The 15591-nt window shown below is 52.0% G+C and overlaps 1 protein-coding gene across 1 annotated transcript in view; it reads right to left on the minus strand.

The window, feature by feature from the left end:
• Positions 1–865: 865 nt before the first annotated feature.
• GLDN (gliomedin) overlaps positions 866–15591 on the minus strand; it is a 60101-nt gene continuing 45375 nt past the window's right edge. The window contains exons 5-10 of the mRNA XM_008706059.2: positions 10293–10430; positions 8013–8141; positions 5323–5406; positions 5099–5224; positions 3946–4096; positions 866–1373 (exon numbers count right to left, since the gene is read on the minus strand). Of these exons, the coding sequence (XP_008704281.2) occupies positions 896–1373; positions 3946–4096; positions 5099–5224; positions 5323–5406; positions 8013–8141; positions 10293–10430 (1106 nt within the window). The 3' untranslated portion in view covers positions 866–895. The remainder of the gene's footprint in view (positions 1374–3945; positions 4097–5098; positions 5225–5322; positions 5407–8012; positions 8142–10292; positions 10431–15591) is intronic.

Here is a 15591-nt window from a genome sequence, read left to right on the forward strand (position 1 = left end):
TGCTTGGTCCGTCCCCGCTCTAGGTAATAGCCACATACGGTGCCTCTCCCGCAAACTGCCAAGGGCTTCCCGTGGTCTAGCCGGGTTCATGCCTACTTACACAATATTTACTTCTCTGAGCGCAGAGGCGTCGCTGGGGAAGAAGCCGCCAGGGTGACCCGAGGAGTCGGCGTTTATCCACAGCTGCAAATCAGCACGATCAGAGATGGATGGGAGCCTGCAAGGGCCTGTGTCTGTTTCACTAGGAAAGCCGAGCATGCGGCTGTGCCTGGCTTTTGCTAATCCTGGAGCAGCAATCAGGAGCTGAGGATAATGGTCATTCTGGTGCTGGGGTGGCAGGTGTGGAGGCAGAGAAAGGTGATAAAAAAAGGGCACTCTGGTCCCTCCGCAGCCTGAAAGGGTCCATGAGGCTTCCCAAGGCACTGAAAACAAGTCAGTGCTCAGGAATTCACTGCTCAGCTAATTGGGCTTAGAAACTCGGAGGTACATTTGCTCAGCACGTGGCCAAACGCCCCAAAACCAAAACCAAATGTATAACAGTCGTGACAGCAGCAACAGCCAAGAACCACAGTTTCCCACAGGTAGAGGGATTCTTGCCAGTCCTCTTCGCCAGCCCTTTCATATTACCGGTCAGGAAAACAAGGCCCGAAGACGGAGGGGTAACTCGCCCAGCTAGTCTGTGGAGAAACCACCCAATCTCAGCCATTTTGGCTTAGTCTTTGCTATTTTCTCCTCAGGAATCTGAACTTCAAGGGGGTTCCCTGACCACATCAACACTCATATCATGAGATTATGACAGCCGAGTACCTGGTTACCCTAAAGACAAGTTTTATGTTGGGGATTAAATGATGCCAGAGAACATCTGGAAGTTTCTGAGGGGAACAGGTGCCTCTCCTCACTGGTTTAATGGAGATGACAAAAACTGCACAGGGTAAAGCATTAAATGGCCATCTTCCCACGAATATAAATGCTGGTCTCTCATATTGTATGATAACATGGCAAGAACAGACTGGGAAGTTCTTAAATCAAAGTTAGCATTGATCTGTTTCCCTCCTAACAAATCAAAAGCAAATGTTATCCTCATATCTTTGGTGTCTGTGACATAAAGGACCCCCCGGGCAATGAAGGCGTTGCCGGCCTTGGCTCTGGGGTACGTGGTATTGACGTGCTGTCCCACCGAGAATGTCCTCTCATCCAACGGGGCGACAAGAATGCTCGAGCCGTCCACACTTGAACCATAGATAACCCAAAGCCCCTTTTCATCCACAGCTATATTGAAGTACGTCTTGGAATTTGCAAAGAGGTATTTTCGATCAAAATACAGGGCATTTTCAAGCTTCAGAGTTTGGGAGGTTTCCTGGCCAAAATCAAATCTGAAATGTGGAAAAAGGCAGATATGAGTCAGCGTTTCTGTGGACAAGGGTGGTTTTGTTCGTGACTATCCTCTGTTAAACTGGGTGGGGCCTGGGACTCTGCATTTCTAAGTTCTAGGTCTTGCCCATACTAGTGGTCTACCCACAAGGCTCTGTGCATCAAGGATGTCAAGGACGGTCGCTACATGTGAGTGGCCGCCTGCGAGCCACGTGACCCCAGGAACGTTCCTTACCCTCATGACTCCTCAGGTGTTTGCTAACCTCCTGAAATGCTCTACGATTCTTAGACCTGCAGGCAGCCTTAAAAATGATATAGTCCAGTCTTTGCATTATACAAATGAGAAAGGAGAGGTGACTGGCCCGGGAACGTAAGTAGCCAGAGTTTGAATTTAAGTTTTCTAACTGCAAGTTTGCGGGTTCTTCCTCTACCCCTGCTGGAGTTGTTTTTTTTTTTTTTTTTAAAGATTTTATTTATTTATTTGACAGAGACAGAGACAGCCAGCGAGAGAGGGAACACAAGCAGGGGGAGTGGGAGAGGAAGAAGCAGGCTCCCAGCAGAGGAGCCTGATGTGGGGCTCGATCCCATAACGCCGGGATCATGCCCTAAGCCGAAGGCAGACGCTTAACGACTGCGCTACCCAGGCGCCCCCCTGCTGGAGTTTTTAAGATGAACATGTCACAGCAGTCTAAATGAAGCGGGAAATCGCCCGCCGAGAAGAGATGTAGCAAAGTCAGTGTGGTGAAGTCAATGTTCTCATCAGGAAAGTGATTCGGTAACTTGACCTGCGGCGTGGACTCCCCCTGCCCTCGGCTCCTGGAGGCTGTCTGCTTATGCAGACTCCACGCCCAGACCAGATCGAAAAAGCTGATAGTGATCCAAAGGTTACCTAACTCCAGGAATGAAAATTCGGAAACGTTAGGCTAAAAGAAAAGAAGAACACAAGAGGGTGCCATTGAGCAGCAGAAGAAACGGGGACAGTGGGACTGTGGCTGGAGCCTCACAAGCTGGAGGCCAATTAGGAAACCCTGGAGCAAGCGTGAGAAGAAGCCAGAGGCAAGCGAGGGCTGGAGAAGAGCCCGCCTGCCCAGCTCAGCTCACAGGCTTCTCCGAATGCCTGGAGGTCAGGACTGCCAGTGCTCTGGTATTGGTGCCTGGCGGCTGCGTTTCTCAAAAAAGCACACCTCCTTCACAGGAGAAACGGGGTCTAATTCCAGCCTGCCCCCTGCCCCGCCACCTGCGGCTGGCGGAGAGCAGGGCTGCAGGACAGTCCTAAGCAGCACATCACACGGGCTAAGCTTCGTTTGAAGCCACTCTTTCTTGGAGTGGCTGATCCTCTTTCTGGGGCTCATTCACCCCAGAACTCCCTCACCACCCTCACCCCTAGGTAAACACAGCCCGGGGGCAACAAGGAGGAGAAACACATGAGGAGAAAGGGCACAGGAAGGAGTGCGTCTGGGGAGTGCTGGCTTCTACACAGGAGGGGGGTTGGTTGCTGTTTTCTGTTAGCACAAGACTCTCCAAATGAGGCAGACAGGGAGATGTTGCAATGATGGGGGGGCCGGGAAAGGGGGGGATGCTTCCAGCCCCAACTAACGTGTGTCCCCAGCCTAACCCACAATCCAATGCCAACAAGGTTGTTGTGGCTGGGCCTCATCGAGGGGAGGGGGGAAGGTGGGAGAAGAGGGACCCAGTTTTCCCCCAGATCCTTATCTCTTGTTTGGAATGACTAGGACCATAGCTTTCATCATACTGGCATTATTTCAGATCGGACTCCCGCTGGAGGGCTGCAGGGGCCCTGGTCCATCCTCTCATTTTTACTGAGGACCTGCAGACCACAGGAGGTGGCGTCTTGTCCAAGGCCACGGAGTGAGTAGGCAAAACTGGAACCTGACCGAGTTCACTGCTTTCCTGATTTGCCCAAGATGACCTGCTTCTGTCTCTAAAACCCAGAACTTGATGTCTTCTTCAGCCACAAAGACAGAATTTAGCAGTTCTTTTGGGGAGCCAGGAAGACTTGGCTCAGTCTACCCAGATGGCCACCTCCCTCCCCCCTGGGGGAGCGAAGGGGAGGAGAGGTGGCCTGGCCAGGGCTCCATCGGGATGACAGATCAATCTAAACACGAAGGTGCCCGACTTTGCCCTGTCTTCAGTCTTCAGTCTTCAGTGATCTGAGCTGCGACATGAAATTCTTCACACCCCAAGTTTTTCAGAATACAAGTGATGCCTTCCTGACAGGGGAGTGCTAGGTTCTGCCTGCCTCTTTTTTCAAAAGATAAGAAAGCTGCAGCCCTTATTACTCCAGATCTACTTCTCTCTGGTTCTGACCCTACTCCTGGTGTCCCCACCAGCAGCATGCAGACCCCAGGCCGGGGCTGGGTTATGGGGCTCACTCACTGTGTCCTGTGGTTCATTCAGTCAGCAAACCCTGACCGACCCCTGTGTGCCAGGCTCTGGGGCAGAAAGATGAAGGAACCATGGTCCCTACCCTTAGGCAGCTCTCAGATAACGAAAGCACCACACAGGTGCTGTCTGGGATGCGTGAGGAGGGCATCTGTGGCCTGAACGCCTCACCTCACTATGGTGTTGGAGCCTCCTTTGTGGTAGTAGAGCGAGTTGTTGTGAACGGCATGCCCGCAGCCATGGAAATAATACGGCAGGTGCACGAGTGTGTAACTGCCATTCAGCAGTGAGGGCTGGTCTTTGAACTCCTTCACCCTGATGCCTGCAGGGGAGAAGCCAGGGAAAGGCACAGGAGTTAGTCGGGAGGGAGTTTAAAGGACGAAAGTTGAGAGCGAAGTGTCTTGCAAGAGTCCGTGTCCACGTTGGAGTCTCAGACTCCCAGATACAAAGGCCAGTTCTCTTCTCTGGATTCCTGAACCGTCCTTCAAAGGTAGAAGCCACAGAGTTGGCTTTGCCCCTCCCAGGACAACTGTATGGCTCCCTCCCAGACCACTCTGGATTGTTTATAACCTCTTCTATCAGACTGACAGAGGCTTGTCCTGGGAACAGCGAACCCTTGGCGCTTCTGCGATCCCCTCTGCCTGCTCCTGCCACTGCTAACTGAGTGTTCCTCTTTCCTTCTGAGCCAGAGTCCTTCTCAGATGCTAAGCTGGGCCGTCACTGAGCCCTGATGAGATGAAGCAGTGTCTCAGCAATCGCTCTGACCAGTGAGTGTGGCCAGACCCCTTCTGGAACGAGGCTACTGCTACCACCGCTGGCCATCCCTGACCACGTCTCTCTGGGACCGTGCAATCAGAGTCATGCTTCAAGGCAGTATGCCTGCAAGCAGGCACTTCACCTTCTCCCTGGGCTCCCTGTCCAACAGATCTCTAAGAAAAATGGCCAAAAGTGCCCTCCTTCAAGAAAGATGGACAGTGCACAAGAATTTGACATTTCTTCCATGTTATGGTTTTGGGCTTATAAGGCTGTCGTCATAATGCTATTTGTTTCCTTCTGGATCCTTTGTCTAAAACTGGATAAGCTACACTGGGAGCACCCTGGTCCTGCCCCAGTGACCTGAACTGCAAGGCTCATCCCCAGTGAGAAATCCCCAACTGAGAAAAAGTGTGCTGCCCATGCATTCGTGCTTTGGAAACAAAGAGCAGTTCTGTGACACCGGTCGGCAGGTGTTTCAGACACACAGACATAGAAAGAGCCTGCAGGCAGGCACCTGATGGAGGGCACAGCCCCCGCACAGATCTGCCTCCTTGCCAAGGGAAGGTACCTGAGAAGTGTTCAGTCACCCAGATCCGCTCATCACTCTTGTGCGCAGACTCTCTTATCCACGTTCCAAATGTCTCTTTAACTTTCAGGACTTGGGTTGGACTTCCGATGGAAGCGATCATGGATTCTACCAAAGGAAGAGAAAGGAAAATCACTCATCTACCAGCTAGGACTTTAAGGCATCCAATTTCTGAATTTCAAAACAAGACGCTTTGCTCCATGTACCTGCTGGTGGAGAATGGTGATCCCCGACCTTCTCATCAGCTTTTCCAACCAAGGTGCCATCGTTCGGTGTAACGCATGTCTCACCTACAACGACGACAGCAATCAGAGCGCGTGCAGGCACTGCGGTGAGAGTCCTGTAACTTCCTAACGGGCGCTTTCCCCACTTCACTCCAGGCTCTAGTCCTATAAGCGTCCCTTACAATAGGCCCACCGCATTTTTTGGTTGCTTGCTTATAAGCAACAAGTCAAATACTTCCAATTCCCCCCACCCCACTCCACCCCCACCCTCCGCTTGGGGAGTTCCCAGCAAGCTTTCCATAATCACAGTTGCTAAAATAATGCAATCCCAAGAGAATGTCAGTCAAAGGGAAAAAGTGGCCTGTTCAAGCCCTCAGCATTCTGGGGTGGGGGAGGGGAGAGCCGTACTGACACTTTCCTGGCCCCTCTGGCCAGGTGGTATCGCTATCATGGATTGCATTTTCCTGGAAGGATTTATACCTTCAGGGAAGCTGATGGGCCCTCATGACAGGGTGGCCCCCTTTATCTTGTCTTCCTGGACTGCCAAAGGGAGGAACCACGGAGGAAGAAGGAGCCCGGAGATGTCTGAGCTCCCCTCCACCATTTCCCACCCGCGTCTGCTTGAAGGTCGGTAGGACATGCAGGTCCTCAACAGGTGGCTGATTCACAGTTAGTTTGAGGCTATCCCTCATCCTACCTGGGTTGCAATTGTTCCCTTTAACAGATGGGCTTAATTCAGACCTTTGGCGAAGAGGTGTCCAGGGTTGGCAGAAGCAGGACAGAAGGGAGGAAGCCAGCCAGTGTGAAGACAGAGGGAGTGGACTGGGGAGAAGGACCTGGTCTGGGGCAGGATGGGGCAAATCAAGCTTTCTGGACTTCAGCCCACTTGCCTAGACCAGTTCTGAGAGGTTCAAATCACCTGCTAGTTAGGAGCTAGGGGCACCTCCATTGTTCCAAGGGAAGCTCACAGGTTTCTTTATCAGTAAAATAAAGGGCAGGACCCCCTGTACTCTAAGCTTCTTTCTAAAAGCGGGATGAGCCTGTGTTTCCCTGAAGTCCTCCTGTCCCCTGCTGAGAGCAGTCCTGGGGACAGTGTTATCACTCCCCCACATGCAATCCTGCTGCCTCTGAGTTTCATCTGGAGTTTCTGTTAAGGAACGTGGGTTTTGCGCAGGAAAGGGACAGAGAGACCCTCCTGTTCTTAGTCTGAAGAAAAGGCTCTCATTAATTCATGTTGTACCAACCTGCTTCTAAATCTGCGGGGGCAGGTGGGGGCTTAAAGAAATGGAATTGGAGGAGGAGAGAAGGCCACGTTCAGATGCAGGATGCCTGGCAACCGAGCACTCATTTCTAGAAGGCAGCGTGGAAGATTACGGCCTCTCATTTCAAGCAGTTTTCACAACCCTGAGGCCCAGCCCCTGCTGACCAGCCTCTTAGTCGGAGGGCGAGGCAGGGGCGGGTCCTTCTGCAAGCACCCGTGTGCTGGCTGACACAGCCTATGGCAAACTGGGACTCTGCAAACGCTCAGCTCAGACTCCCCTCCCTTCTCCCGGGCGAAGGTTCCCGCTTGGGTCATTGTGGGAGGGCAGCTCAGCAAAGAGCTGGCGCTAAAGGAGGGGGTGGTGCTGAGCGCCGGGCAGAATCATAATCAGGCTCCACTGACTGGGGGGTGGGGGGTGACATCTTTGAGAGCACAGATTCGCCCACTCTGACTGCTGAGTGTGCCCCCCACACTGTCTTCCCAAAAGAAGAGGGCACTAAACAGAACGAAAGAGCATTTAGGGAAGTGGCCGTGAAATCCACAGCAAGAGTGGAAGAAACTCCAGGCAGGCTCCTCCTCTCTGTTTGCCACTGAAGTCATGGCATCAAGTTGTGCCTTCTCATGGCCTCAGCAGGTGAATAGGTCCCAGGTCACCTCCCTGGGGAGAAGTTCTAGCATCACCTTAGAAGTATTTCTCGTTACGATGGCCCTTCATTTGTAATTAGCTTTCAGTCCCATGGCCACCTCTGTCACCAATTGGCCCACAAACAAGTCCTCCTGGCCTTCCAGAGATCAGGCGTCCCTTGCCCTTGGTTGGCTTTAGTCTCAAAGTGTGAATTTCCATCTCTGAAAGGAAGATGCTCGAAGAGCAGAGCTTTAGAGCCAGGCAGGCGTGAATCCCAGCTCTGTCACCTACTAACTGAGTGCCCTTGGGCAAGCTACAGGGCTCCTTGGCGTTTCAGTTGGGATCTGTAAGTTGGTGGCACTATCGATTCCCATATTGTGGCACCGCTGGGAGCCTCCAACAAACTAAGCACTTAGCACCGTACCCCGCACATGGTTAGCACGCAGAGCTTAGCGGTGGTGAGCGCAGAACCGTAGTACTGTGTCTCGCCGGCATCAGCCAAGCCCTTCATGCTCCCAGAGCAAATGGCTTAGCCTTTGAGACTGTTTCAGGGGAGAGGGATGGTGGGTTTGGCAAGGAAGAGGAATAGTCGGGATAAACGGGGCCAATTTCTCACCCCCAGGGCAGAGTGCTCAAGCAGCCCACCAGCCTGGAGCAAGGGGGATCTCTCACTTTAGGCAAAATCTCCACCCTCTGTTTAAAAAATCTGGTTGCAAAGCCTGGGTGAAGCCTGAGAGTTTGGGATCATTAGCCAAAGAGGTGGGTTCCCTGGGAGGGGCTGGTGACCTGCACACTGGCCATTGAGCATGTTTGGCTGCCGAGGGCCTTTAGGTCTTCTGCTTCCGGGTGGTCCTGGAGGACCTGGAGGGCCCGGGGGTCCGGCGGGGCCAGGCGGGCCTTGGTCACCTTTGGCACCTGGTGAGAGAGAACGGGGTGGGGAGAGAGATTGGTTCAAGAACCATAAACAGAGATGGGTTTCTCCCAGGGGAAAGGAGAATGAGCAGCTCCAGGGAGGATGGCTGGGCTCCCCCTTCCCAGACCTGACTGCATTCTAGCGCTCGTCCGCGCAAAGTTGAGGAAGCACCCACAGCCGGCGCTGCGTTCCAACTCTGTGCTGGGAACTGTGCTAAGAATTTTACAAGTCTCCTCCCCGTTGTTCTCCCCACCCATTCTGTGAGATGGTGCTAGTAGCCCTTCAGTGGCCTGAGTCTTGGGGAAGTTCAGTGCTTTGCCCAAGCTCACAGCTGGGAACAGGGCTGGAACTCAACCTCAGGTGTGTCTCGCGACAAAGCTCATGCTTATTTCTCTGGCCATGTGGAAGGATCTCAACCTTGACTGCTTACTAGAGTCACCTAAGGAGCTGTAATACGATGCTAATGCTGGGATCCCACCAGAACAATTAGATCAAAATGGTGGGGAGACTGGTCGTCTGGATTTTTGAAAGCCTCCTCAGGGGAGCCTGCCCAGCCTGTGACCTTGGGCAGGCAGCTGAACCCTCTGAGCCTGTTTCTTCCTTTCCAGACTGAGTCTCATCCTCCCTGTCTTGCCCTGTGAGGAGCCCCTGAGGTCATTGGAGTGAGTGCACTCACTTTCGATGGCCAGTGTGCGTGGGTACAGTCCTTTGCAGGTGCTCCTGTCTGGACCCATCATGGATGCCACGAGGCTGGACCATTTAGCCCTTTGGTTCTACCCTCCTGTCCTAAGCTGACTGGTGATCTCAGGTCTTACTAGCTGCCTCTTCTTGGCCAGACCAAATAAGCCTTTCCAGTCTCTCTAGAATGGGCAAGCCAGGGTCACAGAGGCTAGCGGCAGGTCCAAGCCCACTCTGAAAGGGGCAGAGATCTGGCGGCAGGGCAGACATGAGCCATCCTCATATGCCTCGTTTGCTGTCTGGCCAGGGGACACTCAGCTCTGCCCAGTGTCTGGAATTGGGATAAACTCAGGGCGGTTGCTTTTCTGCATAGCTTGTGGGCAGCCCTCACTTGCTAGGTACTGTAGGAGAGTGTGGTATCTGGCATGTGCGGATTCCCATATAACCGAAGTGGAACATGATCTCATATTTTCACAGTATATTCACCTATATTTGATCCTGTCAAATCCTTTCTTAAATTTTCTGTATTTTGCATAGCAACCTCCCTGTTTAAGAAACAAAACGTGCGAAACATAATTTGAGCTTTGGGCTTAGCACGGTACCTGGCAAACAGTAGGTGCTCAACACATTTTGAGTGGCTAGATGGGCTAGATGGGCGACTGCTTCAAGGTCCTTGCTCTTGACTTATCATCCTAGCTTCTTCAGGACAGATGTCCTGTCTCACTCACTCTCATCTTCATAGTCCCAGCTACTAGCAAAGTCTTGACTTCATAAATGGTGTTCTTTGACATTCACAAATATTTATTGAATACATAAGGAGAGTTATGTTTTTATGATATAAGTCCTCTGAAGTACTGTGGTTATAAAGTTCTTCTGCCTCTTCCTCCTCCATGACCATCAGCTGTCACCTACTCTTTCCACCATGTCTTTCTGTGGTTTGCTGTGCCTCTCCCCCCCTCACCCCTCCCAGGTGCCCACTGTCTGCTCTGAACCTGGGCTGGAAACCAGAAAAAGGAGATCAGTAACCCATGTCTGCTCCAATTCCATGTCACAAGGCTTAGGATAAAGATCTGAAGATGACCCTACCCGGACTGTGAAGAAAATGCCTGAGATTTCTGTCACTTGTCCCCGGAAGTATCTTAAGTTGCTTGCTTACTTGTCTTGTTCTAGATTGTGCTAGACTTAAGAGATATTTGAAAAAAGGAAGTCCCCTTCATCCTCATTCAATCTAACCATGATGTTGAGACTGGAGTTATCTAAACTACTTATGCTTAGATCTCAGATTTGGTCTCACCAACATTGGGATAACATGCATGGTTTTCTCCTTTTTGAAAGCACCTAACTCTAAAACATGCCGCAAAGCAGATGGGCACAGAGAGCAGGTAAGGACAGAAGACCCAAGCAGCCTTTCTGCTAAAAACCAGGCCGGGTTCTGGGCCTGTTCATCTGAGAGAGCCCGAGTGCCAGCTGCTTACCTGTGGGGACCACATCATTGGACACGTCCCCTTTGTCTCCTTTGTCACCCTTTGGCCCTGCTGGGCCCTCATTTCCAGTCAAGCCCAGCTCACCAGGGTCTCCCTTCTCCCCTGGAGTTCCTGTGGCTCCAGGCAGCCCTAAGGGGAGGAAAATGATTTATTAGCCTGTAATGCAAGAAATTCTGGTATACCACGTTGTAATATTGTACGTTGTCCTTTTAGGGTGAACAACCAAATACGTAACATTTGTGACCATTTGAGGACAGCAGCATGATATAAACTCATTAAAGACTAGTATTCCCAGGTGGTTCTTCTGAATATTTTAGGGACCTTTGGCTGGCCCAACAGGTTGGAGAGAGGAATGAACCAGAAAAGGGGCAATCACAGCAAGAACAGAAGGAAGGTAAGGCCTGATCCGAAGTCTGCCACCCCGGGAGGACGGAGCGCGCAGAGGGGTCTGTGCGGCGCCCTGAAGGGTGGGTGTTGTCCGCTGCCTTCTGGGTCCCTTGCTCACAACATATGGGGTGGTGGGCCGCTCAGTCATCCTAACTCTCATTGTAGGGAAGCTGCAGCTCAGGCTTGCAGTGCTCATCACTGAGGCCACCAAGTGAGCAGCAGAGATCTGATTCCGTGCTCTCTGTGCATTCCAGTGCAAAATGTTCTTCATCAAAAGAGCACAATGGGGGGCGCCTGGGTGGCGCAGTCGTTAAGCGTCTGCCTTCTGCTCAGGGCGTGATCCCAGCGTTCCGGGATCGAGCCCCACATCTGGCTCCTCCACTAGGAGCCTGCTTCTTCCTCTCCCACTCCCCCTGCTTGTGTTCCCTCCCTCGCTGGCTGTCTCTCTCTATCAAATAAATAAATAAAATCTTAAAAAAAAAAAAAGAGCACAATGGGTAAAGTTGCTGTAGCACAGCGTTAAGGGGGATGGTGATAGTGCAAACAAAATCCGCAGCGGGCGGACTGTCTGCCTCTGTTCCTGGGGAGCCATAACTGCAGGGATGGCAGACCTGCCCCTCTCGGCTAGACACGGGCAAGAGTCTGGGCAATGGCCCCTCTCAGCAGGGATCATGGACCGCACAGCATTCTGATCTCTGGGAGGAAGGAAGCAAACTAGGTGCATGATACAATTGCTCTGGTCCCTGCTGGCAGGTAGTTTCCAGACAGCAGCAAAGGGAGTGGTGCCCGAATAGAGCCTCGCAATTTCCCCGAGGTGAGGAGACAAGAACCAGAGTCTGGGGAGGTAGAGGGGGCTAGGTTTCATGAGACAGAAGGAGGTTGTAAAGACGGAGCTCTGGAGAACTTCAGAGGGCTCTCCTTGGGTCTGCAGGGTGCATCTCTGCAAGGCAGAGCAAGAACAAATAGGAAGTTCCCTGTACAACTCCCCGTGCTTGCCCAGGGAAAGGGCTTCATTCCCACCAGTCAAAGCAGAGAGATCTCAGAAAATGATAGGACGATATTGGGTAAAGTTCTTGGAAGTCTTGTCTCAGTACTGAGGCTAAATTAGCCCAAGAGTCAATGCTGCTGAGGGTCCATTATAACTAAGGCTAAAAACCAGCTTCAGAAGTATGAAGCAGAGCTGGAAGCGGTTTTGCTGCCAGAATGGAGTCCACGATTTGAATCGTTCAGTGAATGTCATGTAGCCCATTAACAATTTAAGAAAGAAAAGGATCGTATCCTCTCAGCAGATGCACAAAAGGCATTTGTAAAATGTAACACCCATTCTTAATAAAAATTCTCATCAAGGAAAAAAATAGAAAGAAACCTCCTCAATCTGAAAAAGGGCCTCTCTAAAAATGCCTATTGCTAACCTCATCCTTAGTGATGAAAGACTAACTGATTTCTCCCTAAGAACAGGAACAAGGCAAGGGCATCAATACTCATTTCTTTTATTTCACACAATACCAGAGGTCCCAGCTAGTGCAATAAAGAAAAAAAGAAAGAAAGAAGAAAGAAAGAAAGAAAGAAAGAAAGAAAGAAAGAAAGAAAGAAAGATTGGAAAGGATGGGGCTCCTGGGTGGCACAGCGGTTAAGCGTCTGCCTTCGGCTCAGGGCGTGATCCCTGCGTTATGGGATCGAGCCCCACATCAGGCTCCTCCGCTGTGAGCCTGCTTCTTCCTCTCCCACTCCCCCTGCTTGTGTTCCCTCTCTCGCTGGCTGTCTCTCTCTCTGTCGAATAAATAAATAAATTCTTAAAAAAAAAAAAGATTGAAAAGGATGGATTCAAATCATCTTTATTTGCAGATAGCCAATTGTTTTGTAGAAAATCTCATGGAACCTATAAAAAAGCTACTAGATCTTCTCAGCACCCAGGGACCCTGGGGCCCTGAGAAGGAAAGGGATTGCCTAATATCAGGCAGAGGTATTGCCAGATATGAATCTATTAACACAGTCCCCTATCTGCAGGGCCCACATGCTCATTTTCACAACAGCTTCCTGGAGATACTGCTCAAAGTGACAGATTTCAGGCAACAGGGAAGAACCAGAGGCATGTTTTAGTGCAAACAGACCTTTAGTTCCTCTCAACCTCTATAACCAAGAGGGCTTAAGATCCAACCATTTTCTTTTCTAATTACCCTGCCGGTCCCGGAGATCCCCTCTTTTTTTTTTTTTTTTTTTAGGCTATTTATTTATTTATTTATTTAAGAGAGACAAGAGGGGCAGAGGGGGACAGAGAGGAAGAGGGAAAGAATCTCAAGCAGATTCTGCAGTGAGCATGGAGCCCAAAGCGGGGCTCGATTTCACAACCCTGAGATCATGACCTGAGCTGAAACCAAGAGTCAGATGCTTATTGGACTGAGCCACTCAGGGGCCCACCCCCACCCCATGTTCCTTCTTATAGGCTCTGGCTAAGTGACCGCCCACAGCCCCTCTCTTACGCCCATCAGCTTGGCTGGTCCCCACTCTCCAGTTGTCCTCCCTCCAGATAAACACTCCAAATTTTAAGATTTGCACCCACCGCATCCCCACTTCCTACCAACCCCACAAGATTCCAAAATCCCTGTCCCAAGAGAATCCGAGAATTCGGGATTGGAAGGCACCTTGGAGGTCATTCAGATTAACCTCCCGTGGCAGCCTAGAAGCCTCTCTACACCACCTGATTGGCTCTTCTCAAGCCCTGTCCGCAGTGGGGAGGTTAACACATCCTATCATAGATCGTACTGGAAACCCTGTACTGCCCTCAGAGGCGATATTCCCCCAAACCTACATCTGCAGCCCTTAGCACCTTTCCTTTATGCCGGGGAAGTGATACACACTCCATATGGCATTTGCTCTTCCAAGTTCAAGGGACCCTGCGCGGACCACCCCCAGGAGGACGGCAATGAGCTCAGGAACCTTCAAGTGCCGGTCACTGTTAGACGACGCAGCGCACAAAGGCGTGTTCGCTGGACTTCAGCCAACCACAGAAACCGCATCTTCGTGAAAGCCCTGACCTGCAGCCGCTGCGGGCGCTTAGAGCCCGGGCTTCCCGCCGCTGCCCTTGGCCGCGCCGGGTGGGCGTGGCGCGCGGCTGGAGGGGCTGGGGACACGGTAGGAGAGGCCGTGCACAGGAGCAGGGGCAGCCCCTCCGTGGCGGGCGCGTGCTCGGCGTGGACTCGGTCACGCAGACGGCAAACCGCGCGTGCGGGGAGGGCCAGGCTTCCCTCGCAGCGGCCCCAGGTCACCCCTGCCCACGGTCGCGAGGACAGCTTGCTGGAAAGTGGCGCATCCCTCAAGAAGAGCCCTTAATCAGGGGCCTCTGCCTAGGAAGACGTCCCTTTGTGGGGGATTTTAAACAGGCAATCGGGCACATTATCCGAAGGACACAAGAGGCGAGAACGTTGCCATAGAGCCGCTCCGCGCGATGCGCCGGGGAGAACTGACACCTTCTACAGGTTTCACAGGACCCAGATTGCGCCGCGCTCAGGGAAAGGGGGTCTTCTAGTTCCTTCCGGGTCTTCTCTTTCAGGCGTCTATTCTAGTCACAAAGAGCCTCTGCATCAGCATCCGATTTCCCCTCCATTCCTCCCTCGTGTGCCTTTGCTTTCTCCAGGAGGCCGTGTGTGAGACCGGAAAGCGTTCATTCCGGGAGGCGGCTGTGGTCCTGCCGCCCCCACAGGGGTGACAGTCTGCCGCTAAAGATATTAAAGACCTTTGCTGAAGAATGGATTTTGACTCTGAGCGGGGCGCGCATGATCGTTTTCTCCTCTTCTGTTAAGGAAGGGTGGGGGTGTTCTGTCTCCATAGGGTCTGTCTTTCTCTCATGACAGGTGCCTCCGACAGTTTCCTCTCGTCCCACCTTGGCCGTGCCCTGGCCCTCTGGCCCCCTGGCCCCCTGGCCGTGGCACGTCGGAGGTACAGCACCGCCTAATCCCACTCACCGCCGGAGGTTCCGCGGGGGGCACTTTTTCCCCTGGCCTGACTCAGCGGCGCCGCGCAGCGCTGTTACACTGTGCGCATCCTGGCCCCCCGCACAGTGCGTCCCCCGTGAGTCCCGGCAGGCTTCGAGTCAGCGCATTCTGCAGAGAAGAAAGGCCGGATTCTGCTCCTCCGCCTCGTGTGCTAGGAGTGGCTCTCTGCTATTTTCCTTCCCCAGGGGCGCCCACTCAAAACAAACTGTCTCACCAGCTTTAGAGTTGGGGGTTGCGTGATGTTGCTGGGGTCAGCTTCGGCATCTTCGCGGCAGGGGGTGAGGGAGGATGGCTTATTTTTGACGGAACCATCTGTCACTGACGGAGGCAGGGCTGCGAGAGGGGGCCAGGGGGTGTCATAAAAAACCCGGTCCCAAGATGGGGATGAATAAAGAGGAGGGCATTTATTTCTGTTGCATGAGGATTCGATTTTTAAAGAAGGCGATGCAGTATTAACTCTTAGTGAGGAAGCGAGAGACAGATGGGGAAAAAAGCAAATGCTTGGTTTTGAGGCAATGGAATGTCAAACTTCATAGAAGATGCCAGTTGCAAAACCGACCATATTTAAGTCTCTTTAGTTCTTCTATCCACATCTAAGTTGATGTTTTCAAATGAATACAGGCATTTCAACTTACATTTCCCTCTGGGTTAAAATCAAGTTTTGGAAACAATAGCTAACACCAATAGGGCACTCACTACGTGTCAGGCCCTATTCCAAGCTCTATATAACTTTCTCATTTAATCTTCTAGATGGCCTTATGAGGTTGATACTACTATTGTTCCCATTTTACAGATGAGGAAACTGGCACAGAGTGATTAAGTAACTTGCCCAAGGGCACACAGCTACCACCGGCAGAGCCAGGACCCAAACCATGCTATCAGACGCTGGCTGCAAGCTATTCCACTGTTGT

This window comes from Ursus maritimus, unplaced genomic scaffold (assembly GCF_017311325.1).
Source record: "Ursus maritimus isolate PB19 unplaced genomic scaffold, ASM1731132v1 scaffold_35, whole genome shotgun sequence".
In the NCBI taxonomy this organism is placed as follows: Eukaryota; Metazoa; Chordata; class Mammalia; order Carnivora; family Ursidae; genus Ursus; species Ursus maritimus.